The sequence below is a fragment of the Camelus dromedarius genome, chromosome 3 (genome assembly GCF_036321535.1).
Source record: "Camelus dromedarius isolate mCamDro1 chromosome 3, mCamDro1.pat, whole genome shotgun sequence".
NCBI lineage: Eukaryota > Metazoa > Chordata > Mammalia > Artiodactyla > Camelidae > Camelus > Camelus dromedarius.
The window spans coordinates 76153613-76180685 of record NC_087438.1 but is presented as its reverse complement, the minus strand read 5'-3'; the positions used below and the strand labels follow the sequence as shown (position 1 = coordinate 76180685).

The 27073-nt window shown below is 34.3% G+C and overlaps 1 protein-coding gene across 1 annotated transcript in view; it reads right to left on the bottom strand.

Moving 5' to 3' along the window:
- Positions 1–6557: 6557 nt before the first annotated feature.
- Positions 6558–27073, bottom strand: part of WDR36 (WD repeat domain 36) — a 38717-nt gene continuing 18201 nt past the window's right edge. The window contains exons 13-23 of the mRNA XM_010987524.3: positions 25004–25118; positions 24374–24539; positions 23801–23909; positions 21929–22008; positions 16475–16582; positions 14297–14394; positions 13757–13902; positions 11254–11373; positions 10989–11070; positions 9496–9683; positions 6558–8522 (exon numbers count right to left, since the gene is read on the bottom strand). Coding sequence (XP_010985826.1) covers positions 8373–8522; positions 9496–9683; positions 10989–11070; positions 11254–11373; positions 13757–13902; positions 14297–14394; positions 16475–16582; positions 21929–22008; positions 23801–23909; positions 24374–24539; positions 25004–25118 — 1362 coding nt within the window. The 3' untranslated portion in view covers positions 6558–8372. The remainder of the gene's footprint in view (positions 8523–9495; positions 9684–10988; positions 11071–11253; positions 11374–13756; positions 13903–14296; positions 14395–16474; positions 16583–21928; positions 22009–23800; positions 23910–24373; positions 24540–25003; positions 25119–27073) is intronic.

Here is a 27073-nt window from a genome sequence, read left to right as displayed (position 1 = left end):
TGGCCTAAAGTTTGCCATTTAGTCCTCACCAAACTCAACAGACCACTGATTCCAACTAAATCTGATGTTGAATGGGGTCTCAAAACCTGAGAGCTGCCCTGACCCCACTGGCTCTCTGGGAGGATGTAAGAGTACTGATTCATACTCTTGGAACATTAGGTTTTAGGCATTTTCAGATATGAGCACTGGTATTGCATAGTATATGCCAGCACCTCTTGAAGGTTATGTATTTCTTTAACCAATCAATTAGGGCAGTAATTCTCAGCATTTTTGGTCTCAGGACTCCACCAAGCTTTGGTTATATAGTTATATTTATTAATATTTCCAATATTTGACATAGTGAGATCAAAGAGTCAAATAACTTCTGAGTCTTATTATGAAAATGTTTTTTCACATTTTGCTGACTTTCTGAAAGAATTTCAGGAACCCCCAGAGAACACTGTATGACTCTATGAAAACCATGGAATTGAGTATTTACTGAACACCTGTTGTGTGCACAACATTGAAATGGACTTTACACCAAATTTGTCAGCTGAAGGTGATAGCACAAACAGAGGCAGAGCCATGGAAACATGACTACCATGGTGACAAAAGAGAAGAAAACCAACCGGGCTGAGTACTTTAAACAGGAGGGAAAATAGTGAGAGACACTTTCCCATATGACCCTAAATGTCTCCAGGAAATGCTATTTGTTCAAGGATTTTGCTACATAAGAACTATAAGAAAAAAAGGCCTATTTAAAAAAAGAACAAATTTTTTTAAGGATTCATATTTTTTTCAAAGATAAAATTGGTTTCAAGTGACACAAGGTGTGGTATATTTGTTGAGTGATTGTCATTTCCCAGCAGGAAGGAGAATGGTAATTTCCCTCTGTGGTAAAGGGTAAAGAGATAAGCTAATGTGATACTATCTCTCTTTGCAACTTAGTTCATGAAGAATCAAGTGGGTTATATCTGCTTATCACTGAAGGTGAGTAAAACTCTCCACCCCAATATTCCTCAAGCTTTCTGAGAAACTTCAGGCACGCACCACACCATTTAGGTGAGGATCTGTTTTGCCAGTTGCCCTTCCCACCACTTCCTGAGCTCCAGGCTCAGCCCAGTGCCAGGTGAGTCATGGCCACTTACATGGCTTTCCTACATCCCAGCTCATGTCAGCCAAGTGTGAAGACAAGACAGGACCTGGAGATTATCAGCACCTGTCAAAAAGCCAATGCTAGGGACTTGCATCCCCAAGCGAGTGTGGGCAGGTCAAGTTTGGAGGTTTGCGGGAAGGTCCAGTGATTCCAGCAGCAACCACAGTTGTAACTCCAGGGGTTGCCTTCTAGGAGGAAGCGAAATTCTGGCCAGCCACATAGCACATATGTACATAATAGGATGTATGTGCGTATGGATGGATAGTAAGATATATATAAATAAATTTTATTTGAAAAACTAGATGAGGGGGGTGGGTATAGCTCAGTGGTAGAGCACATGTTTAGCATACATGAGGTGTTGGGTTCAATCCCTAGTACCTCCATTAAATAAATAAATAAACCTAATTACTGACCCCCAAAACAAACAAAGAACCCCAAAAAGGAAAAAAAACTAGATGAAAAGAGTGAAAAAAGGGAAAATAGATTTAAAAAAAAAACTAAATATAAAGAGTACTGAAATGTACATATAGCAATACAGAGAATTAACAGTTAACACTGTATCCTATTTTGTCTAATTTCAGATACAAATACATAAAACACTGCAGAAAAGTTAAAATTTCCATTATATCCAGTTAAAGAAGAGCTGGCCTCCACACTCCCTGGAGACAACTAGCATGGATTTAGCCACCGCTGTCTTTCCACTGACTTTTTCACTTCCCCTTGGTCTGAATTCTCTCTCCCTCTACTCCACGCCTCCACACGCGCACCCCGTCACCCACCTTTCTTTTGAGCTCCTGACAGTTGTTCTCTTCTCCACAGAGGCAGATGCTCTCCTCCTGTGTGGCTCAACTCCTGGAGTTGGGGGTCAGGCACTTTATCTCATTTGTGTCAGTATTTCCACACCTTGTCGCACCCCGCACAGGATGCTGAATGAACCACTGAGGAAAGGAAACGGGATGGACTGAGGGAAGCACACGGTCTCCACAGACATCTATTTCCTCACCCGTCACGGTTGCGCTCGTGCTGAGCTCTTCACCTCACGTCCTTGCCACCTCAGCAGCAAGACGCGGACAACTCACCCCGCCTCCTGATTCCACCTTCCCTTCGGGCCAGCCCGTGTCCAAGGCGCCCAGAGCTAACACTAGCACCCAGCCCCCGGGGGAGTGGCCCTCACATCCACCAGGCCTAACAGGCAGGGCCCGGCCGATTCCTCGTCCACGCCTCTCCACATTTGGCCATCTCGTACTAACCCGTTTCCTACAAGAACCAAGAGGTGGTGTCTTCTGAGAAAAAAAGAGTAGCTCCCCACCCCCATTTTATCTCTTCATACGCATTGGTTTTCTAAGTTGTAATCAAATCCTTTGTTAAAAAAAATAGCAGCAGCAGGCGTCCCCCAACCTCGTACTCTCTCACGCAGGTGTCGCGTACGATTGGAAGCTCCCAGAGACCGTCTGTCCGCACGCGCACACACGCGCGCGCGCACGCACGCATGCGCGCTCCGCACTCGGAAGCAAGCTCCAGGCGCTCGTTTAGCTAAGTGTGAAGGGTCAGATCATTGCACTGAAAGAGAGTAAAGTTAAATGGCCAACCAAAAGAATACGAAAGAATGAGTTAAAACCAAACAAGGACGAGTCCTTGTATGTTTTGTTTTCTGAAGAGCGTGAAACAGCGCCTGAGACTGCGTAGGTGCTCGGGAAGTAGGATCTGATGAGATAGAATGAGTAAGTCAATAATGCAAGGAAGGAGCGAAACACTGTGCTGGATGGGGACGCGATCACCTTTTGGTATTTTATACTTCTTAGAGACTCAATCCACATGGTCAGGTGAACCCAGGCTGGAAAAATCCACGCACCCGCCACTAATTCGGCCACTGCGCTTGCATAATCTTTAGAGAGCAGAGTGTGGCCAGCAGTGAGGAAACAAGGCCAGAGTTATGGGACTGAAGCCAGACTTGAAAAGTTCAGATAGAGAAAAAGAGACAAAATGAATACGTTGTAAAGATTGATTAGTCAGATATAGTGGGAAAAATTAAAACGGAAACAAAAAATTTTGATTTGAATATGCATTCCTGGCTGTAAAAGACATTGCTAAAAATTATTTGTCTAAGATTTATGCCATTCTTGTTTTTCCATGAACATTAACTCATTGTTATCTGCGTGTCTGTGATGTAGATAAGCCACTTTTTTGAAAAATGGAGATGAAACCTAATACTGAATATTTTATGTACTTCTTTAGAGACATTTAGAATCCAGCTGGAATTGGAAACTAGCATAATTGGAATTGGAAATTCAGACTACAGTACAGACACGGAAAAAAAAAAATCCCTACAGAATTCTTTATATAACGGACTCAATTTCATCCTAAACCCTCATACCACTGGATTCCAGAGGAGTCCGGGGAAACAAATTTACCAAAAGTACCTCAGTCCCTTTTATATTAGTTTAGGTTCCTGTAAATAAATGTTTAGTGAAATTTTATGTTCAGATTTCCTACTACGGCTATTTTTCTTCTCAGTAGTTCACCTCTCCGTGGATGGCATGTGGGTAAAGGAAAAGCCTTCTGTGTTGGCGGATCCTCCCCACCTCCTCCCTCCACCCACCACCATGCATTTAGCCTGTGCTCTAAGTCTCAGCTAGCCTTCCGACTGGGCCCTGGGTGAGGATGGTGCTGCCACACATGGCTATGGGGTCCTGGCTCACTTTGTCACAGTGTCTCTATAACCAGCCTGTGGACACTATACTCTCAGCTCTCTCCCTCGTTCCCCTCAGGAAGCAGGTGGAAAGTTCAGAACTCTTCAAATGGCATCCACAGTCATGGAAAACTGAACTGTCACAGGCCTCTCCCTATGCCTAAATATGTTACCATACAATTACCCTTTATGATTCAAAGTTTAAGTAGGCTCACTGAGATTCTATTTCAAGATTTGTTTAAAGATAATCACTTTCTAATTAGTTTAAGGGGGAAATATATAAATTCAGAGCCACTGGCATCTGTATTACAAGTTTTAATCACTTATGTTCCCATCACAAATAAAATCCTGACACATACTAAGTCCTCAATAAATACCTGATAAATCAGAGAATGAGGAGAGATCTTGACTGAACAGTTAACCATTAATTAGGAGAGCAAAAAGGAGAGATGGAGAAAATGACTAATTCCTGTGGAACTCATAGATCCAGCAGTAGGTAAAGCCAATTTTTATCCCTGGACTTTGCAGACTCACATATTTGAATTAGGTTTCAGTCACTTGCAACCTAGCAATTAATAAAAAGGCATGATCCTATATAACTTACACTAATAAATTTCAAAATCTAGATTAAAGCCATAATTTGTAAGGAAAATACAATTTAGCAACAATGACTTGAGAAGAGAAAGAATATCCAATTAGTTCAGTAACTATAGAAAAAATTAAGTAGGTAAAAATCACCATGTAATAAAGACCTTATGGAAGACATTTTTTTCCCCTTTAGACAAGTTTAAAAATATATCAGGGGTAGATGAAATTCCATGAAACAGGCAAACGTACCAATTTCATCTCCCTTATAAAAAGCTGGTATTCCAGAAATGAAAATATGATTCTATGTTACAAATCTTTGAATAAAATTCACTAAATTACATCAAAGATACTGATTTTCTAATATATGCTGGAAAAAATCACTTGATAAAATTCTATATCTACCTCTAGTTTAAATTTTTCAAGTAGCAAATTGGTAATAAAATAGAACTTAACCAAGGATATCTACCAGAAATTCAGATTATCCTTAATGGTAGAACATTAAAAACGTTTCTACTAAAGTCAGTAACAACACAAATTTCTGCTAAACACTGCTAGTACCCAACATTCTTTGCCATATTGCTAAAGCAATCCTAACTAAAAACAAATAAATGAAATATGAATATTGGATAGAAAATAAAGGCTCATCAATTGCAGAAGATGGGATTCTCTTGGATTTTCTAAGACTATATTAACAAAGTTTTAAGAGTTCTGCAGTATCATAATAGATCAGCATATAAAAATCAAATTGCTTTTACCATGACAATAACCAATTATAAAATATATTAGAAAAAAAGATGTATTTCATTATAACAATGAAAATAAAATCCCCAGAAATAAATCTGTTGAAAAATATATGATCATATAAAGAAATTCTATGAAACCAAGAGAAGCCTACATCTGGTTTAATGAAGACATAGATTGTTCCTGAAGAGAAATACTACACAATCTGCAGTTAGTTGAATTCACAGATGCAGAACCAAGGATATGGAGGAATGACGGATATGGAGAGCCAACTATAAATTCTACACAGATTTCAATTGTGTGGTAGGTTAGCACCCCTAACTCCTTGCTTGTTTAAAGGTCAACTGTAATTCTCTTCAAATCCATATGATAAATTTAGTGCAACTAAAATCAAAACTTCAAAAAGAATGTCTGCTCACCAACAGACAAGTTTTTGAAAACATTAGGAATGTTTTTCCCCCACCATCTCTGAAAACAGCAGAAAACTATGCTCTAAGTGATATAATATTAGGAATATAAAATATCTCAATTAAAGAATTTAGCACATGATAAAATAGCATTCCAAATGAGTAAGAATGGACTTCAATAAATGGTTTTTGGACTTTTGAATAAAAGTAGCTCTGTACCTTATTACACTCTTCACAAAAATCAATTCCAGATGGAGTCTGGAGACATATATGGTAATTAGCTTAGAAAAAATTACAAAATATGCTCTATATTTTGAAATAAGTCATAAAATACTTATCAATTTGACTATACATAAGTATAAAATATCTATTTAAAAGAGACAGCAAAAGTAAACACAAGTGATCAACTGGGAGAAAACATTGTAGCAGATATACAATATTAATATCTACCTAAACTATATGAAAAACTCTTTAACAAATCCAAAAGACAAATCATACAACAGAAAAATAAGCAGTATTGGCAAAGGGCAATTCACACAAGAAATACAAGAACAGTCTAAAATAAATATATGAAAAGATACCCATCCTCACTAGTGTCAGATCTTTTTAATATAAACAATGAAAATGATAATTTTTTACCCATTAGGTTAATTAAAATTTTTAATCTAAAAATCAAATGTCCTCAAGGATATGGGAAGCAAGTACTCATTCACTGCTGAGGAGAATCTTTAAATTGATAGCCATTTTGGAAGCCAACTGAAGTATCTCTTTAAAACTGCCTAACTCTGGCCCAGCAGTTCAAAGCTTAAGCATATTCCAGAGAAATCCTTACATACACATAAAGAGTCATGCAGGATGATATTCCTTCTGCACTGTTTGTAAAGAGAAAAAAGGGCGGAGGAACTACCCTAGTGTCCATTGTAGGCTAATGTGGAACACTATACAAAAGTAAATAGGTGAGATTAGGAGAAATACGCAAATAAAGAAACCAAGTAGAAAAGTTGCAGAATGACATTCATATATTTATGTAAAAACTGAAGCAATAGTTTATTTGCTGTAGCTATATATAACATGTATATACATTCACAGAAAAAGGTCTAGATGGAAAGTTAACAACTGCTACTTCAAGGGAAGTTACTGGGATTGAAGGTGATTATCAAACATAGACTTGTCTTTGATGTTTTTACAAGTAAAATGCAGTCATACTACATTTGTAATTTAAAATGTAAAGAAAAAGCAGTATGTACGGATTGATACATTTTAAGAAAAATTTTACACACAAAAAATAACCTTTGTTTTTCTTTCTCCCACCCTTCCTTGATGGCAAATATACAGAAAATGTTCTGGAAGATTACCTGCCAAAATGATGCTTTAATAGTATTTAAAGATATCACAATAAAAACAATACACTCAACTCCTGTATTCTCATCTGAAAAAGAAAGTTCAAGATTTATCATAGCAATACAATTTCAGTTTGGAACTTTTAATACTGTTTTAGATATTTACAATCTTCATTCACATGGTACATAATTATATACTGAATTTAGCCATGTCTTTAGAATATAGTATTTGGTGTGTGGGGGAATACAGTTTTTAATGTTTAAGTTAGAACTTCAGTCATTATTAACATTTCAGTCAATAACTGTTAAGTTTATAAACATTTCTAAACGAACAAAGCACATAACCAAACTCGCTTATTTCTTTAACAGTTTACTAACTCTACATTTCACCATAGACAAAACTGTTTTGACAATTAAACTTATCATTAATCAACTCCTTGTGAGGACTCTCCCTTCTGGAGATTATTCTATAAAACTATATCCTAATTAGAATGGTATTGGCTTTCAAATACAACCAGCTGAATTACATGAATGACACTACTTTTGAGTATAGTATAAAAACTAAAAAAGTTTTTAGAACAGTGTGCTTTTAAAAATTGCTTATTTTTAACTCACATATTGCTGAAGCCTTGAATTACAAAAACAATGATGATGAGAAAAGCTATCTGGTTTCGCAATGGTTATGAAAGAAAAGTAGTCAGTAGTTTCTTCCCAAATAAGAAGGTCAACAGTGAGGAAGAAAAACCTTTGAAGGGTATCTTCAATGGAATCTGTAATTTCCCTCACCTATCCTAGGTATCTGTCCAACTGTCTCCTGTAGCAAGCTGCCTTGTGAAAGTGCCTCTCATCATATTCATGATAAAAGAACAAGTTCCTTTAGAAAGGTTACAATAGAGAGAGCACTAGGGCAGTGTTAGAAAATCTGGGTATGTCACTGAGATCCTAAGCGGACCACAGCAGCTTCCTCTTCTGCAATTCAAGAGGCTGTACTGTCTGACACGCCTGCTGGCTCTAAGAGTCAATGACCTGTTTTCATCAAAGGCCATTAAGGAAGGAAACATGCCTTTTTACCTCGTAACATGAGGGCACTTTTACAACTATATTATGTATCAGTTTTATCTTCAGTTTAATTCAGTAATACTTTACATGAAACACTCAGTACACCTCATGTTACAGGTATCAAAAAAAAAAAAAACCACAAGCTGGTGATAATTTAAAAAAAAGTCATAACTGATGTGAAGAGATTCAGAAAGTAAGTCATTAGAGAGGATTCTCTACATCTTTGAAACAAAAGGCAGGTATAATTTTATTTCAGGAAAGTATTAAGCATTTAAAGTGAAGAATGACTGACAACTCAGTAGTGCCAGTATTTATTTTCTTTTCACATTGAAACTTAGAAAACAAGGTACGAGTTAAACTCTCAACCACTTTAATATAAAAGTCTGATTTATTTAGTCATGTAAGTTTTTTCTTTATAATAAAGCACTTTTTATATAATTTAAAACACACATGCTTTGATTGAACAGTGATTGTAAATGGATCCAGTTTTCTTCCAACTGTGATGACAACTCTGTCATTTCTTCTAGAAGTACTGGCTCTGAAGGAAGCATTTTAAGGTGTAACTAAAAAGAAAAAATGATAGTTGAACATTTAAGAAAACTGAAATTTTTTTCATTCTGGATTTAACTTTTTTTACCAAGGAACCTTAGAAAATACTATTTTCTGTGCTTCTTTTAAGTTTCTCCTTTCACTGTAACCCACTGGTAACTAATGGCAGAAAGGCCCTTTGCTTTATTTTCTAAAGATTTAATTAAATTTATATTCAGGAACTAAACTTGGTAAATTTGGGAAGAATATAGAAACAATATGTGGTATTCCTATTTTTTTATCCTACATGCTATCATCTAAGTATCTACTTTTTAAGTAATTTTAAATAAATAGATCAAGTGAAAACTCACTTTAGATATTAACGGGATCAATGAAGAATCATATCTATAACTGAAAATCAGCATCATCTACCTCCTTCAATACATTATACTACTGAAATAAACATGAGTTCTCCATTATATTAACCATAAAAGCAATTCTGTTATTGCCAAAACAATTGAAACTCCTTCAAACAAGATAGAAGTAAATATTTTTATTTCAGCAGTACAAAGAATAAAACAAAACAAAACATAAACATAAAACCTGACTCTCTCTTCACAAAAAAAATGCCAAAAATGTAACTACTTTAAAAAGTTAACAGTTTAGTATACTGATCAAATGGATGATACAGAAAAGTCAGGAGACTGAGTCAAGACTGTGTTGAGTTAAAAACAAAACACAACACAACAAAAAACAACTGAAAGCTGCTGTGCTGTCCAGCTATCCATTATGGTAGTCACTAGGCACAGAAAGCTATTTAAATTAATTACATCTCTATAAAATGAAAAATTCAGTTTCTCAGTCAAATTACCCACAATTCAAGTGCTCAGGAGCTACATGTGGCAAGTGTGAGTATGGAACATTACCACCTTTGCAGAAAGTTCTATAAGACAACACTACTCTAGAGGAGGGCAAGATGGGAAGTTCTGTCTTACATTTGAGACTTACCTTTAGAAACAATGCAAGGTATGCCTGGGCTAACTCAAAATCACGCTTTCTTTCCAACATCATCCGGATCATTTTCAAGAAGCTCTTCATAACTTCTATAGAACCACCACAATCAGGAGACAAACTTCGCAGTTCTGTTTCAATTCCAGATGGGCCTAATTCTTTCAGAAGGTTAAAAGCAGCTTCATCTGCATTAAGTTTTAATAAGAATCCAGTTATTACCTACAATCATTTCATTTAGGAAACTAGTTTTCATTTCAAACCCCAAGCAACATGTACTTAAAATGCACAGGAAATTTCCTGTGGCTTAAATTACTGAAAATGCAACAACAACAACAACAAAATTAACTTTTTTTTCCTATTAAGGCTGTTAAAGAAAATCTAATTAATGCCAAGCATCAGCCATTTTAAGATGCTCATAAATCAGTAAGAATAAATCCAAATAAAAGAAGGCTATAGAGGTATATGCCAAGTTACTAACAGCAGTTGCCACTGGGAATAAGATGCGTGGGGAAATTTATTTTTCTTTCTTTCTATTGTTACAAAAATTATGAAAATACCACATGATCAGTAAGAAACACTAACAATACAGAAATATATGAGGGGAAAGACTCCACATTATTCTTTCCCACTCCAAATCTACTTCTTTTCCCTAGAGGTAAGCACTATATTTCATACGCATCCTATGAAAATGTATTCTATATACTTACAACTATTTTATAAGAGGCATTTGTTATTACAAAGGCAATGATTATGCTTTTAGCTTTTTGAAAAGGAACAACACCAATGACAAAAGTCTAATACATCTTATTTTCTGCTCTTCGGTACATACTAAATAATAGTGTTTTTCTTCTTTATTCCCTCATAAACATATTACTCCTTTTATGATCCTGCTATTCTTTACCACCTACAATGATCCATCAGTACCATTCTTTGACTTCTGCCAATGTGTACTCGAGTGATACTGGTATGAAAACAAAAGCATGTGGGTCAGAAACTAAGAAGATAAGTCAAACAGGCTGTGATTTTGTTAACTGCTCATAGCTCTTGTTTATCATTATTAGCTAGACTGTAGCTGTCAAAATTTAAATCTATTAACATTTAATAAATAAACTTTAAAACTGCCTTTTTATGAGATAATTTGGTAATATCTGAAATTACCTAAGACAAAAGTCTCCTCTGTATTGCAAACTATACTGAAAATCAGATTTGTAAGTAAAAACAAAAGCAAAAAAAAAAAAAAAATCCAACTTTCCATAAAGAATGAAATGTTCTCAAAAGATTACTATATAATTTCAATATCATCTGAGTTTAGTGTCACTCATTTAATACAACACAAAGCTAAAATTACTTCAGATTAAAACCAAAATTTCAATCCTTCTGGTTTTTACTTTCAGCTACTGAGAAACCTGCTAATATTTCATCCAATTTCTCTTCATATAAAGTAAAATAAGCTAATGATATTTGGTAAAATATTTTATAATTTAACTTACATTTATTATCTACCAGTCCTTCTTCAAGTTTCAAGCAGAAATCTGATTTTTGAGCCAAAATTCCAAGATTTACCACTTTAGACTTAAACAAAAACAAATATACATTATTCAAAAACCACAAATATAACAAAAATTATAGTTTCTAATTAAAAGCTATTATTAATTTCCTCTATGTCTGTAAACTTGGGTCTTGGTTAAGAACTACAAATGTACAACATAAAACAACACACCCCATGTACTTAGAATGCTCCAATTTAGTTTTTACCTGTTGAGGATCATTATTTTGTTCAGGTGCAGCATATCTGGGTACAAGGCCAGGAATTGTTGGAATAAAAAATGGTGCTGATTTGGGTACTTTGGGTGGTTCCTTTGGTTTATTCTTTTTCTAATTGAGAGAAAATGAGAAAAGGAAAAAAAACTAGTAAATAATTATGTCGCCAAAAGTTTCTAACACTTAATTCCAACTTAATTTTTTAACTCCCAAAAGTAAAAAAATTGAAACTCCTTCAGATTAAGATACTAAAATAAAATCCCAACCAACCAATGCATCTTAAACTGGGCTTCCTAATGCAGACCTCCAGTACCCTTGCTGATAAGGCAGAAGGAAAATGACAGGGTTCAGGAGAAGCTCTAAGACAAACATAACTCATTTTCCTGAAACATTATATTTACATGAATATTTAGGTGAAGAAATAACAATCAAGTAATTTTGAATTTCCTTTATATTGAAATACAACCCTTTTCACAAAATGGGCTAGAATGAAAAATTTATATGAATGCTCAACAATTTTTTAAGAAAAGAAATTTGAAGCCAGAGGTAGACTCTGCCATTAGAAATAATTTGGTTAAATTTTTTTATTTTGGGAAGCATGGCTCTAATTCTTCTGTTTTGTTGGAATTTTTATTTATTTTTCCTTAGTACTTTGTGTTTTTAAAAAGCAAGAGAATCGTATCACTCATTTATAAAATATTTCAAGTGTTAGAAAAATTCTAACAGGAAAATCTCCCTTGAAATTCACACTGACAGAATTTAGTTTTGCTGACTACACTGTTACATATCACTATTTTGGAAGTATTTGATAAGAGAGCCTTTCTATAGTAAACTGCCTAATAAAGGAGCCTCACAAGTTTACTTATACTATCTCTTCCATTCTTCAGGAACTCTACAGAGATTTGCTTTTTGAAAGAAAGCCAGGATACTTGTGGCCGCATGGAGGCACAGCATAAAAGAAAGTTACTACACGAAAGCAGGACAAAGTACTGCCAATTACAGTGTAAGCACAGGCTTTCTTTGGGATGGTAGAAACTATAGCTAGAGTCACAGTTACCCTTCTAACTCAGAAGGCAGTCACTGAGTTTTGTAAATAAAAGCAAAAGGCTTTAGAGAAGCTCCTTTTCATAAAACCAAAAGTAGAAAAGTTACCCATGGGACAAATATAAAAATTCTAACTTCTTTCATTCCAAAGGAAATAAAAATATCAGAGGTGTTAGCATATCTCCCTTATAAAGATCATTCACTAAGGTTTCTATATTTTTACGCAGAACAAACTATATGTTAGCAAAAGGCAGAGTGGTGCCCAAATTTGGCTCAGTTAATTGGGCATTATTCTGATTGCTCCCTCACATTCACCTACCCATACTTTTTAATGAATTGTTTTTAAGCTACTCCATAAAGTACTCTCTTTACAGCTGATGGACTACAAAATATAATGGAGAGATTTCGTAACTATGCTCCTAGACAACATACCTTTATGCTGATGCCCAATCTCTCAGAAAGTGAGTAAGTAAAAAAGCACTTTTAAATTTCTGTGAGTAAAATTAACATGTGAAAACTTCCCTCTTTTTCTTACCCAAGACACACGTATTTTTTCTGTTGCTAAGTTACTAGTTACAAAAATACTTAACACATCTTGTCATAGTTACGTATGTCAGTGTTCCTTACACTTTTTTATAAAAATGCTAGCCCGTAATGTGACTTAGCACATAATAAACCCCTAGTGAATGTGTATATGTGTATATCTAGCTAAATCAAGTTTCATAAAACAACACTCACCCTTATTATCAGAAGATATTCTCTGAAATTTTCTACTCTTGTCTATTCCTTTCAATTGTTTCTGCTACTCACAAATAGGGGTCAAGAGACATGGTTCAAAAAACACTAATTTATGCCATAATTATAATTATCCATTTTTCATGTGAAACTGTAAACTCCTCAAGGACAAAGGGGCTAGCCTTTTTTCACTGCTATTGTCTCAGGACATTAACTAGTGTCTAGTACATCTTAACTTATGTGCCTGGGGCCAACACAGAAAATCCTGTAGCCAACAGAGGAGGGGGTGTGGTATGACAAAGGGTGACTGAAACATAATTTTAAAAAGACCAGTAAAAGTCTTCTAGTCCCCAGATGCCTAGCAATAGAAACATCACACATTATGGCAGCAATTTTTTTTCTTGCTTCGTAAGTTAAATAAGTAATTTATTAGGCTGGGCTTAACACATCTAATTTCTAATGGCTCTGTAGCTACAGGCTGTACTTTTGCTGTATCCAAAGGTCTACTGAGTGCTCTCAAAGTCCACATATAGAGAGAGAAAAAATCTTGTGATGATCGATCACACTGGATTAAACAGCATTCAGCTAAATGGTGTTCTCCTGACTACCTTAGGCATTAACTTCTCCTCCTAAAGCCTTCAAAGTAAGGGAAACTTTACCTACTAATGCTTCTGGAATGTGTCTTTAGGGGCCAATATTAAGTGTACTATTGTATTACCTTAATAATATCAAGATTAAGAAGGTTTTTCCACCGGGATTCAGGAAGGAGTGAAAGAGTCACCAACTGCTCATTCAGCTGTTCTGGGGAGTCATATTCTATCATTTCATCACTTGGTTCTATGGTTTCTTCTGATAACTCTACATCTTAAAAGAAAAAATTTTCAGGTCAAACAAATTAATGCTGAATGAGAGTTTATCACATAAAAGCAACTTATTCATTCTAAACCCATATATTTCATAACATGTTCACTCAGTATAGCCCTGTAAATTCTTTCTATATATTTAGTTCATTTCCTTATTTTCTCATATTAACTACAATTCTCATCACCAGACTCAAGACATTTCTCCTCTGGCATGCTATTTGATATCTTGTGAATACCACATTGATTACATTTTTGCATAAATTCATGAAGTCATGCCAAATATTTCATAAGCTAAAAAACACTTTGAATGCACTGAATTTTGCTTTCAGGAGCAATATCCTGAATTAGGTTTACTGTATAACACTTCAAAAATTACTTTGCCATTTTGTGATTACCTTGGCTTTGACAAGTACCAGGAAGCATCACTACTGTAGGAACATAATCAGTGGGAAGTGGCCGTAATGAAACAACTGAATATAGGGAAATATTGGACCTGAGAAATAAAAACATAAGTAATGTTTTTAAAATTATAAAAATAGTTTTTTTCAGAAAAACTCAGTTACTGGTAATAATCTCCACAATCTTGAATTTGGCTACAGATTCTCATGACTTGTAAATTTGAAAAAATATCAAAAATAGATAGTATTAATTTGAAAATGCTTTGGTTCATGTCATAGATGACATCACAAGAAAGCTGTGCATAAACATTATTAACAGTCTTTATTTTTAATGTAGCACAAAAAAGTACTTATTTGAGAGATGAGCAGTAGATAACACTTTCATAAGGTAATGTAACATCCACATATTCATACTGCTTTGACAAATGGCAACCTTCATATAAAGAAATTATAACTGAAGGAAAGATGGACTTAGAGAGTTAAATCAGGGAGAGAATATGCTGATCAGATCCTTGGGTCTGCTGAACAGTCATGGATTTCCCCTCCTCTAGAATGGTCCTCTAAGTGGCCATGTTTCTGCTACCTTATCCTGTACCATGGCCTTGGACGACTAATTAAGATGTGGACACCTGTCTCAAGGTGGGCTAATCAGATTCTCTTTCGTACACATAATGAATCTGGAATGGAAAATAAAAATTGGTAATATCAGGTTCTGAGTTATATTACTAGCTACACTATACACCCTTGCTGCTGAGGTACCACAGCTATCATTCTTGTCTTGATTGTTTAAGGTTAATAGATTCCAGGAGATATATCATTTTGCTTATTAAGGTGGCTGGAGACACAATGCCTATTGTACACTGACTTTACTTTCATACCCTAAAAAGCTAATTATAGAATTTTGTAATCAGAAAAGGAATTCATTTTTCTCTCTTCCTCAATAAGAGTTAAAGAAAAATTAGACATCTGAACTCAGAAAATAGATAAATATTTTTCTAGGCCCAGATAATGGACGATTTATTTTGAACTCTTACATGTTCATGACAGTGGAGCTTGAAGACCACCATAAATATCTTTACATGGTTATGAAAAGTTATGAAAAGCAACTAAAAAGAATCTTAGAAAGCATTTTGCCCACAACTTATTTTATAGATAAAGTAGGCTAAAGTTCAGAGGTGACTGGCCAAGGTCATAAACGGGTTTGGAGTATTGACAGGAAGACCAGCCCAGCTGGGGATATCCCTTTTCTAACATTTTTCTAACATTTTTTTTTTAATTCAAGTATAGTTGATTTAAAATGTTATGTTAGTTTCAGGTGTACAGCAAAGCGATTCTGTTATATATATATATGTATTCTTTTTCAGATTCTTTTCCATTATAGGTTATTACAAGATACTGAATATAGTTCCCTGGGCTACAAAGTAGGTCCTGGTTGCTTATTTATTTTATATATAGTAGTGTGTATTATATTAATCCCAAACTAATTTATCCCTCCCCACTTCCCCTTTGGTAACCAGAGATTGCTTTCTATGTCTGTGAGTCTATTACTGGTCTGTAAATATTAGTTCATTTATATCGTTTTTTTGATTCCATATATAAGTGATACCATATGATATTTGTCTTTCTTTGCCTGACTTATTTCAATCAAAATGATAATCTCTAGGTCCACTCATGTGCTGCAAACAGCATTATTTTATTGTTTTTATGGCTGAGTAATACTGTATTGCATATATATGTATCTTCTTTATCCATTTACCTGTTGATGGACATTTAAATTGCTTCCGTATCTTGGCTATTGTAAACAGTGCTGCTATGAATGTTGGGTGCATGTATCTTTTTGAATTGGAGTTTTCTCAATATATGCCCAGGAGTGGGACTGCTGGATCATACGGTAAGTCTACTTTTAGATTTTTAAGTAACCTCTATCCTGTTCTTCACAGTGGCTGTACCATTTTACATTCCCACCAACAGTGCAGGAGCGTTACCTTTTCTCAACACCCTCTCTAGCATTTATTATTTGTAGACTTTTTGATAATGGACATTCTGACCAGTGTTAACTATGTGACATTTCCACTTCATAAAAAAAAAAAAGGCAATGTTAACAACTATGACTGTCTGATAATATCATCTTTCTTCAACTTCTTACCCAAAAAAGAACTGTATGAAAGAACTTACCATAAATAAATTCCAAGGTGGTCCACATGGGAAGTGGCCAGAAAGTCTCCAGTAGGTGACATAGTAACATTAAGAGGAGCTGAGTCCAACAAAAAGCTGTCTATCAGGCTATAAAAAGAATAAAAAAAAATTTGAACTCTATCAAAAAGGATGTAATTCACAAAATATATGTTTTCTAAAAGAACAAAGGATAAGAGATGTAGGAAATTTTTGGTTTTGTTTTTGCTTTTAAATTACCAACACCAGAAAGTCATCATTAACAAAGAGCTTTGTCAACTAAGTTACTATGTGAAAATAATCTCCTTAATGAGAAAGACCCCAAACACTAAATAGACCAATTAACTGGAAAAAGAGTTTCAACAATCAGGAGAACACAGGAGGAAATGCTCTGTTTTTCTGGAATGGCATTTTGGTAGACTCGCTTGGAAACAATTCTAAAGATGTCACACATTTAGAATAAATTATCAGCATTCTCCTGTTTCTGTTAATCCAGTGAAAATAATAAAAGATGTAGGGAATAAAAGAAAGTAACAAAATAAAATGGCTGTAAATAAGAATAAGAGAATGGTAATGAAAAAAACGTTTGAGCAGTTTTACCTGTTTTTCAAACAGGTAATCATGCTATACATGAAACATGAAAATTCAGTCTGTAGAGCACAACCATAATGCAGCTTATGGAAACCAGTCTTACAACTTTAAAATGCTGCAGTCAGGGGTTGAAAAGTTAGGGAATGATCACACCCAAGTAGGAGACTCAGAATAGGCTTTCAGAGAACACAGTGTGTTGAGATGAGCCTTACAAATGGACAGGGGTTCAATGGATGTCAATGGTAAAGGAAGCATTTTCTGGGTGAGGGAAATGTGGAAGGCAAGAGAAAACTGTCTAGTGAGGAGTGCAGTCTGGTCTTGAATACCAAACATCTGAATTTTTTACTTTTTAATCAATGGAAAGTCACTACAGGCTTTTGAGCAGATAGTGTATAATCTTCATTTTCATAAGAAAACCTGCTAGTAGAATATATTTGAACAGGAAGAACAGTGAGATTATGGTTGTAGTCATCTAACAAGCAATGAAGATCTGAACCAGGATGGTGGCAGCAGGAAGTGAAATGAAGCAAGTTTAAGGAGTAAAGAGAAAGGCCTAACACACTGGCATCTTGCAGAAGAGGCTTCTTAGGCTGGGTAGGAGTGTGAATACTCTGTATACTTTAAGAGGCATATTCTGGTTTTAATCAGAACTGCTTTAAAAACTATTTGATTCACTGAAGCCAATACATTATCCATGGGAAGTCATGACAAAATGACTGAAGTTCAGAATCTGCATTAAATAAAACAAAGTATTCAAAAAAAAAAAACAAAACCAGCAGTTAACAGTTTTTAGTGCTTCGTGCCAGGAAGTATCCTGAGCACTAGTGCCTACTAATTTAAGTCTCACAAACTTATGAGGCAGATCTGCCCTTAGTATACATTTCAGAAAAATGAGGCCCGGTTAAGATTTGAAAACTTGCTCAAGACAGAAATTAACTGACCTAGACCTGTCATCAAGCAGCCTGCACTCTTAATCACTATAAACTTAGCAAAATCACCACCGAAACTAAAGGTACAACAGTTTGATAGTCTGAAAGCACATGAACACCCAGGGCATGCCTACACTGGTGATTCATGGAGCAGCTCAAATGTAACATGAAGACTCTCCAATGGACTGTCCTTGATAAAATCTCTCTCTCAATTTGTTCAGCATGATTAACAATGCAAACCTTAACTAATGAATGCAAGATTGTAAGACAAGACTAAAATTAGGAGCACTAGAAACAAACCAGAGTGTGTGTGCTCAAGACAATGACTGATGTTTAATTCTCACTCATAGGGAAAAAAGGTGAGTAATACACCTGTCTGATTTCTGCTCAGACCTACTTTGGAAACTCACAAGAATAACCACTTCTGAGGATCAAGGAAATTGGGGAAAAGGAAATATTTGCTATATATATATACATATTTATGTATGTATGTGTATATATATGTACACTCACACACCAAAGATTGTTAAATTATGTTAATTCATTTAATCCAAACAACCCAGAGCAGAAATATTATCTCAATTTATAATGATGAAGATTAAACCTAAACTCAGCCATTTCAGAACTTACCATTTTTTTTGCTCTCATAGACATATTTTATTTCTATATACATTTTAAAAAAATTTACATATATTTCTTATTTGTCTTAATTAATATTTGTTCATTAAAAAGTGCAAGTACGTGAGGAGTGAAGCTCCCTAACGGGTTTAAGAATCTATTTGTTATAAAGAGAAATACACTGCTTGAGCAAGTTTATTTAACTTGATACTATAATTATTTTGGCAAATTCATTGTGCAACTTGATTTCCACAGCTGTTATGTGTGGGTAGACTGGCCTTGCATTATGTAAAAGCATCAAATTGAGGAAGATGGTTTCCACATACACAGCACATTTTACGCTGCCACATTAGTTCATAAAGCACAAGTATGCAGGCTTAATCCCAGACCAAACTGCATATAGTCTCCTGCTAATCCTACAACATGAAAAGTCTCAGGTAAATTATAGGATTCTTAAGAGAACATTAAAAAAAATTCCCATTTTAAGGGATCAGATTTTCAAACACAGAGCCTTTCATATACAGGTAGCACTAAGTTACTTCTGATTATATTCTGAACAAGTATAGACAATGTTTATATTGTCCAAAATGATGGAATCACCTTACAAAGGAAACTTTAATAAATAGAACAAAGGAAAAATTTTGCCTCAGTGAGAAATGCAAAACAATGTTCTATTCTAATTATTCTCATGTAATGCTCCTCAGAAAGCATGGGGGGGGGTGAGACAGAACAAAACACAAAATTCTATTAAAACTGTTTAATTTTATATTTTTCTCACCCCAAAAGAGTTCAACCTAAACTTTTAAAAGATTAAAAGCAACCAGAAATAAACAGTGGTAGGCAATGACAGATAATTTCAAAAATTAAAAATTTCAACTCTGCTTCTCTGAGAATCCTACAAACAAAAGTACATTTTCAGCATTTAAACAAAAAACTTCACTGGAAACAGCTCGGTTCCTATGCAATTTGTTTTAGATAGGCACAATTCCAGATGGATACACCTGTGTGTTGCCACACCCCAAGGTTTACTCACACATAGATTCACTTTTCAGGCTATGTAATGAGTATATTCATTCTTTACATATTTAAAGTGTTAAGCAAATGATAAAACTGCTTACTGAAGAAAAAAACTAGGACTCTCCAAAGGTTGCCATACCAGTTATGTTTTTAAAAAGAGGTGGAATCAAAAAACCCAACAGTTACCTATGGTTGTATGATGAAATACTAATCCTTACTTCCTTACTATCTTCTACATCAAGAAAACCATTCATCCTTAGATCGTATGACACAACCCAAGAGAGGCTGATAGCACAAGTACTGGGAAATCTGTTTCTTTCTCATATGCTTATTACAGCAAAATGTCATGTACAAACTATGCAGCCTTGGGCAAATCACTTAACTCTTCTCTAGGCCTCCATTTCCTCATTTGTAAATGGGACTAAAAACAGGAAGAGTACCTACACCTAAAAGGATCGACAGAAGATGAAAAATAAGAGCATATAAAGTGCCTAGCAGCTCACTTTAACTTAGCTTAGTTTCAGTTAGGCAGCAGCAGTTGTGTGATGCTGCTTTTCAAGCTTTCTCATTTGTTCCACTTCAAATCTTAACCAAAGAAGTACTTATTTTTTTCTTCATTAAAAATATACTTCGGTCTAATCAGTGTAGATATTATTATTTTCTTTTAACAATCCCTGTGACTCATTTCTTGCTCTTGTGTTTCTCCTAGCTTCATGCCTCTGTATTCACTTAAAATTATCTCAGTGTTCACCTAAAAATAAGATACCAGAGTTGAAAACCTGTCAGTTTTAAATTTGTTCATCTTTTTACTGAAATAAGAAATTCAGCAAAAGGCTAATGCTGAGTCAAAGGTTGGTGACTTTGAATGCTACTTTCAGATCCTAATTCTTCCATTCCAAAAATAAACTTAGCACTTTAAAAAAATATTTTGTCAATTTAGTACCACTCAACATTAACCTAACTCTCCCATCTAATGTGAACTAAAACTACTAAAAAGGAAAATGAAAAAGGTGTTACATCAACTCCATTTCTTGTACAACATTCCTACTGTAAAGAATTCAAATTATAATGTTCATTTTTAGAAAACAGCAAAAGTCCAAGGAGCAACAGACTAACCAACAGTTCTGATGGTGCCTTTAAGAAAAAGAAAGAAAGTTTTTTGTTTTTTTTTAATTAAGGAAGTATCAACTTTAGGTGAACTTTCTGAAGCGAGTGGACACAGTCAACTAATTAGATTTTGCTTTACTCTATTTCAAGTGAAAAAGAGACACATCTGTGGGCAAAAGCCTCTTCTTTAATTAGAGTCACTCTTGCTGTGCATATTCCAAATTCGGTATGCAAGCTGTGTAGACAGCTGTGCCTCATTCCTCTATCACACTTGAAAGGAAATAAGTACATCAGGGTTTTTCCTTTCTAAAGGTCAAACTGCTTTCAGCTATGAGCTTATCCAGTTCCTGAGAAAGAAGAGGAGTAGAATTGGACAGAGCTTAATTGAGGAATATTTCAGAGGATTAAAAAGTACCCTTGTCCTTCTCACTGTTCTCAGCCATCTCTCTCCTTATGCTATGCTCCTGCTGTTTTCATCACTCCTTTCAAACTCGATCTAAGCAATTCTGTGTTAAGTGATACAATTTCAATTCTATCTATGCCTACATAATTTTTAGCAACAAGGTACACTCTCTCTCTGTAAGTCTCCACTGTTCAAATTATTTAACAGAATAAATGTCTTCTCTTCAAGTGCTGTTTTACTAGCAAAAGTTTCAATCTATGACACTGCTGAACACTGCTGGGTTTAACCCAAATCTTAAGACACAAATTTTCATTACTCTAAGGTATCTAAATGTCTTATTTCAAAAATTATATTAGAGACAGAAAATACATAATATACACAAGACAAAGTTAGGGATTTGACCATTTGACTAAATCCAATACATACAACAACAACAAAACAAGAAAATACTCAAAATAAAAGTTAGTAGTCCTAAAATTTGAGGTCTATCTTAGGGTATCAAAAAGACCAAATGAGCTTTTTTAGGGTTTATGCAACTCACTTCTATATCTCAATTTTGTAGAAACACAGTATCTAAGAGACTGCATTTTCATCACTATTATCTTTTATGACACTACTCCCTACTGTTTGAGATCAAAAATACTCCAAGGATAAAATATAGTCAGGTTAGAAAAATCCCCAAATATATTCACACTCAAAAAGTACATAATCCATTAATTACAGGTAATAGTTGCATGTAAAGACAATAACTAAGAAAACTTTTGATAGAGGTTAGAGATTCAAAAAACTCACCACCCAGATGGAAGGTCCCAAGTTCTAATAGAGCAATCCATTGAAGCACTTATTAACCAACGACCATCAGGACTGAAAGCCTTTAAATTAAAAAAAAACCAAAAATACAGTATATATGTCTGTATATATGTGTATGTATGTATGTTTGGACCTATATATTTAATAGCTTAAAGAATACAAGAAATGAAAAACTAATACAGGTTGCATTAAAAAAAATCTGATTGAGTAAAATTTAGACTACCTTATCTTATGTAAAAGAAAATACCATTTCTGATATACCACTGAGAACATTCAATTAGAAATATTTTGCTAGCCTAATTTCAGCTAAGTATCTGTGAAAGAAACAAAAGCTATATTTCCTTGAAAATAGTCTATGAATTAGACTGGCTTTCTAAGAATCCAAAATGATTAAAACAAGAATGCAAATTTTCTTAAAATAGTGAAGTTAATCATATTTTCAATATAAATTTAAATAATAAACTACTTATGCCTTACAAGCTACTCATAAACTACTGTACACTACTTATAAAGAACTTATATCTTTTCTATTGATAAAAACGGAAAAATTATAGCTCTCGTTGCTTGTAACATGTGACTCTTAAGTAAGGTCAAATGTGAAAGATCCAAAAGGAAAAACTTCAAGATTTATAATGGCAGTACAATTGTTCATCCAAAATCTAAACACACCATAAGGATTATAACCATCCATATTAGCAAATAATACTGGGATAAATGAACTCAATTTTGTCATCAGGATATGGTGATACTGTGGAAATTCAAATCTTAAGGTACAGAGAGTACAATTTATAGGATAGTGCAGATAAGAATGGAAAATTACTCTGGTAGGTAAAGTCATGTTATAAATGCTCACAGATTTACTTGAACAGGAGTAATTTATTACTAACTATGAGAAACTCCAGACACACAACCTGAAAGTAAAGTTTAAAAAGGAAAGAAATAAGAGGAGCAAGTTGGCACTGACAGATGTTTTCAAAAATGTTATTTCATCAAAATTACTCCACTCCCCCCCCATTTCTATAGAAGCTGTCACAACAAATTCTGTTGATGGGTAGTTCTACCTACCTCCTATCTGCAGAACAACACAATTTTTGACTATCCCCCCCAACCCCTATTTTTAAGGAAACGGGTAAACACTGCAAACCCAGACTTTTGATGTGAGAACTGATAAGTAAATGTAGCTGTTGGGAGTGCTGCTAGTTAGGACTTTATTTTTTTAATCTGTTTTCAAGTAAATCAAGGTATCTGCAATTTATGCAAATAACAATATATACTTAAAATACTTCTCAACATATACTTTTTAAACTAGAGTACTTCTTACCATATTTCCCACTATAAGAACACAATAGTAAACTAAAACATACTTTTACTAATTAAACACTTTTGATGTTAAGATATATTAGAAATAATATTAAACTAGAATAAACTAGGTATCAGATATTCCAGGTCTCCTACCATTAATTCATTTTGCATGTAGAAAAACAGAAATGAATTCTCTCAGCCTAGTTTAATATTAAGTCAAAAATGATATACTTACGTTTCAATGAATCATTCATTCTCTAAAGTATATTTGACCTTGTTTAGAGTTTAAGAGAGAAAAATGAACTCTGGGATTTATACTTTAATCTAATGGGATTAACTTCCTGAGAAATATTAAACTTCTTTTAATTCTACATTTTCTTTAAAAGTCTCTTCTTAGAAAATTAGCCTCCAAGTTATTTATTTTGAACACCTCCTCATAGGATGAGTTTAATGCTATTAAAAAAATAACAGTTTCAATTATTTGAACATTTTAGCATAAACAGAAAAAAGAAAGGAATCAAGTTTTGTTTAAACATTTAAAGTTTGTTTTACCATGTCATTTATTTGACCTTGGTGTCCAGAAAACTCTCTGACAATCTTCCTAGTTTCTATGTCCAAAACACTAATGGAGAAGTCATCCAAGGCAAGTCCCAGAATGCCACTAGCAAGATAAATGCACCAGTTTTAATAAACAAACAAACAAACAAAAAAACCTTGAACTAAAATCTCACAGTCATTTAAATTTTATTAATGAAGTATAACTTTGGGGGAAATTAAACAAAATGCTATTCTTTTCTATGAAAAGTCTGGTTTCCCCACTTGGTAAATTATGTACAGTTAACCACTGAACATGAGGATTAGGGCGCTGAGGCCTCTGTGCAGTCAAAAATCTGTGTATACCTTTACAGTTGGCCTTCCACGTCCATGGTTCTGCATCTGCAGACTCAGCCAACTGCGGATCATGTGGTGCTACAGTGAGTGTTTAGTGAAAGAAATCTGTGTATAAGTGGACCTGCACAGTTCAAACCTGTATTGTTCAGGGTTCCAATTTTCTTTATTTAAATTAAGAACTTTTACCAAAAACATCAAGAAGAAAGTCCATTGTCATGAAAAGAAAAACTTTACCTGTCTCTATGTAGCAGCATCATATTTGGAGATGAATCAAGGCTCACAGAATGAATTAAAACTTTGTTTTTAAAGTTCCAGAACTTGAGTAATCCTTCACTACCAGTTGTAATTGTCAACTGGTTTAATCCATCCACTGCAACACCTCTAACAGATCCTTTATGGGCTTTAAAGCATATGTGAAAGGAAAAAACAGAAAGAACTGGCATTGCCTCTCTGAAAACTACACAAAAAGTGATTCCTTTATTTAAGTATCAAAGTTCCCACTATTAAACTCTCCTGAAGTATTTAAATTAATCTGGATTTTAGGGGGCAGAGAGAAGGTTATTATAATGTTTCAGTAATAAGAAAATTATCAGATTAGAGCCATGTAGGTTTCAACAAAAACGTTAATTTCTGTAACATCCACTTTCCCCTAATACAACTATGACTTCATTCTGTTTGAATAGTTCAACATGGTGTTTATAATAGGTATAGTGGCAGTATCTGCCACATAGGGGTGACCATAACCCATCTACAACTTTAGCAAAATGGCAAGCACACAAGAATTTAATAAATGCCAGCAACTGTTATTAGCCTTATATCTATCTGTATTACTTTTTTAAAAAATAAGGAAAAAAAATTCAATACCTTGATCCTTGCCAAATCTTCCTCGATGTATACCAGACTGCATGTTATATACATCTACAGTTCCTGATGAGAGACCAATTATAGCAAAGTTTCCACAAGAAGTTATATCCACGGCCTTAGGGAAAAAAAATTTAAACACAAAGGACACAAAAAATAGCTAACATTTTTACTGTACTTTATGCCTTGCAAAGTATTTTTTTAATCTACTAATTATATCATTTTCCAAAAGAGCACAATAAACAAACTGCTTCATTAATTTTATTAAACGTAATGTAATTATATTTGGGTGTCTAAGAAACAGCTGCTTGATTCTATCTCCATTCTCTAAGTATACAGAAATTATTACCCGAGACAACAGAACATAATCAAAGTTAACTCAACTGAAACTTACAAAGCTGGAAGAATGGTATAACAGCTGGCCTTCAATTTTTAATTTATTCATGACAGTGCTAAAGTCAAAGCATTCCATTGCCTAATTTCTCTTTCCCTTACTTTTGTAATTGCTTCTATAGCTGACATAAACCTAAAAACATATTAGTTAGGATATCTGATGAAAAAGCCCAAAATATTTTAATTATGACATATTAGGAAGGAAATATATAAGATATTGCATGAAAAATATTTAGTTTATAAGCCATTTCTGTAAAATAAACTCATATTTTGATACTTAACATAGCAATATTGTATTAAAAAGATGTGTTTTCTTCTGTTAAAAACATGAGACTGACTATGTAGTAGGCCATGGCCAGAGAAATCCTTCACTGCTACTGTCAGATGTCACCCACCAAAGAGTTAATTCAAAAGACTGTTGAATTTATGCCTAATGAAATAGATGAATTCTAAAATCTACAAGAAAATATTTAATAGAGGCTATTTAACTGTGCAAAGCAGCTTAAAGCTGACACACCACTGAGTCAAGACATATTTAAATAGAATTCACACGTAAGTGTGCTCTACTTACATATTTTTAGACAATCATAGCTTATTTCTTACAAAGCATTCTATCTTCCTAAACAGAAAACAAACATAATTTTAGCTATTTTGAATAGTTCATAAATGTTTACACTATGTTATACACTTATGCTTTTAGGGACTAATGAAGATACTAGGCTACAACCAACAAATAATAAAGGCCCCCAACGGCCCTGCTATACAAGAGTTCCCGCTTATCTGCAGGGGATATGTTCCAAGACACCCAGTAGATGTCGGAAACCATGGGTAGCACACCAAACCCTAAACACACTATGCTTTCTCCTAAACTAATGTGTAGGTAGTGTATACAGTATGGGCCCATTAGACAAAAGGATGACTCATGACAGAGTGGGACAGTGTGAGATTTCACCACGCTACTCAGATGGCATGTAACTTAAAACTTAGAGACTAGTTTATTTCTGAAATTTTTCTACTTAATATTTTCAGATCCAGCTTGACTACGGATAACTGAAGCTGTGGAAAGGGAGGACTACTTTACTTTTTAGAATTTAAATTTATTTTAATAGGGTTTATTGTTGTTAGTGCAAATGCTTCTGGCATTCTCCTTTTTTACTTTTTTCATTCTAACCTATCAGAATGAATAGAATGAATAGGACAGCTTAAGCAAAGCAAAAATGAATAAGCTGAGAGGGTTACCTCTAAGTGACAAATTGTACTGTAATGTATGGGTTCTCTGATAAATTACTGTTTATTGGTTACTGGCTTTGTTCCAGACAGCTGACTCTGCCAGACAAATGACATAGCACCAATTAAGTATCACTGTACACACACACACACACACACACAATATTCTATGAGTGATCACTGTAGGCTGTGAGTTAAGAACACAGGTTCTAGAAGGAATCATTCCAGGTTCAAATTCCAGCTCTTCTATTTACTAGTTTTACTGATTTTAGACATATTATTACTCATTACATTAAGCCTCAGCCTCCAATTTGTCTATAAAAAGAGGCTAACAATACTCCATATTACGGGACTGATGTAAATATAATATAATATGTGCCAGGCAGAGAGCCTGGAACAAAGCAAGCACACAAAAAATGTTAGCTGTAATTATTATTACCATTACTATTGCAA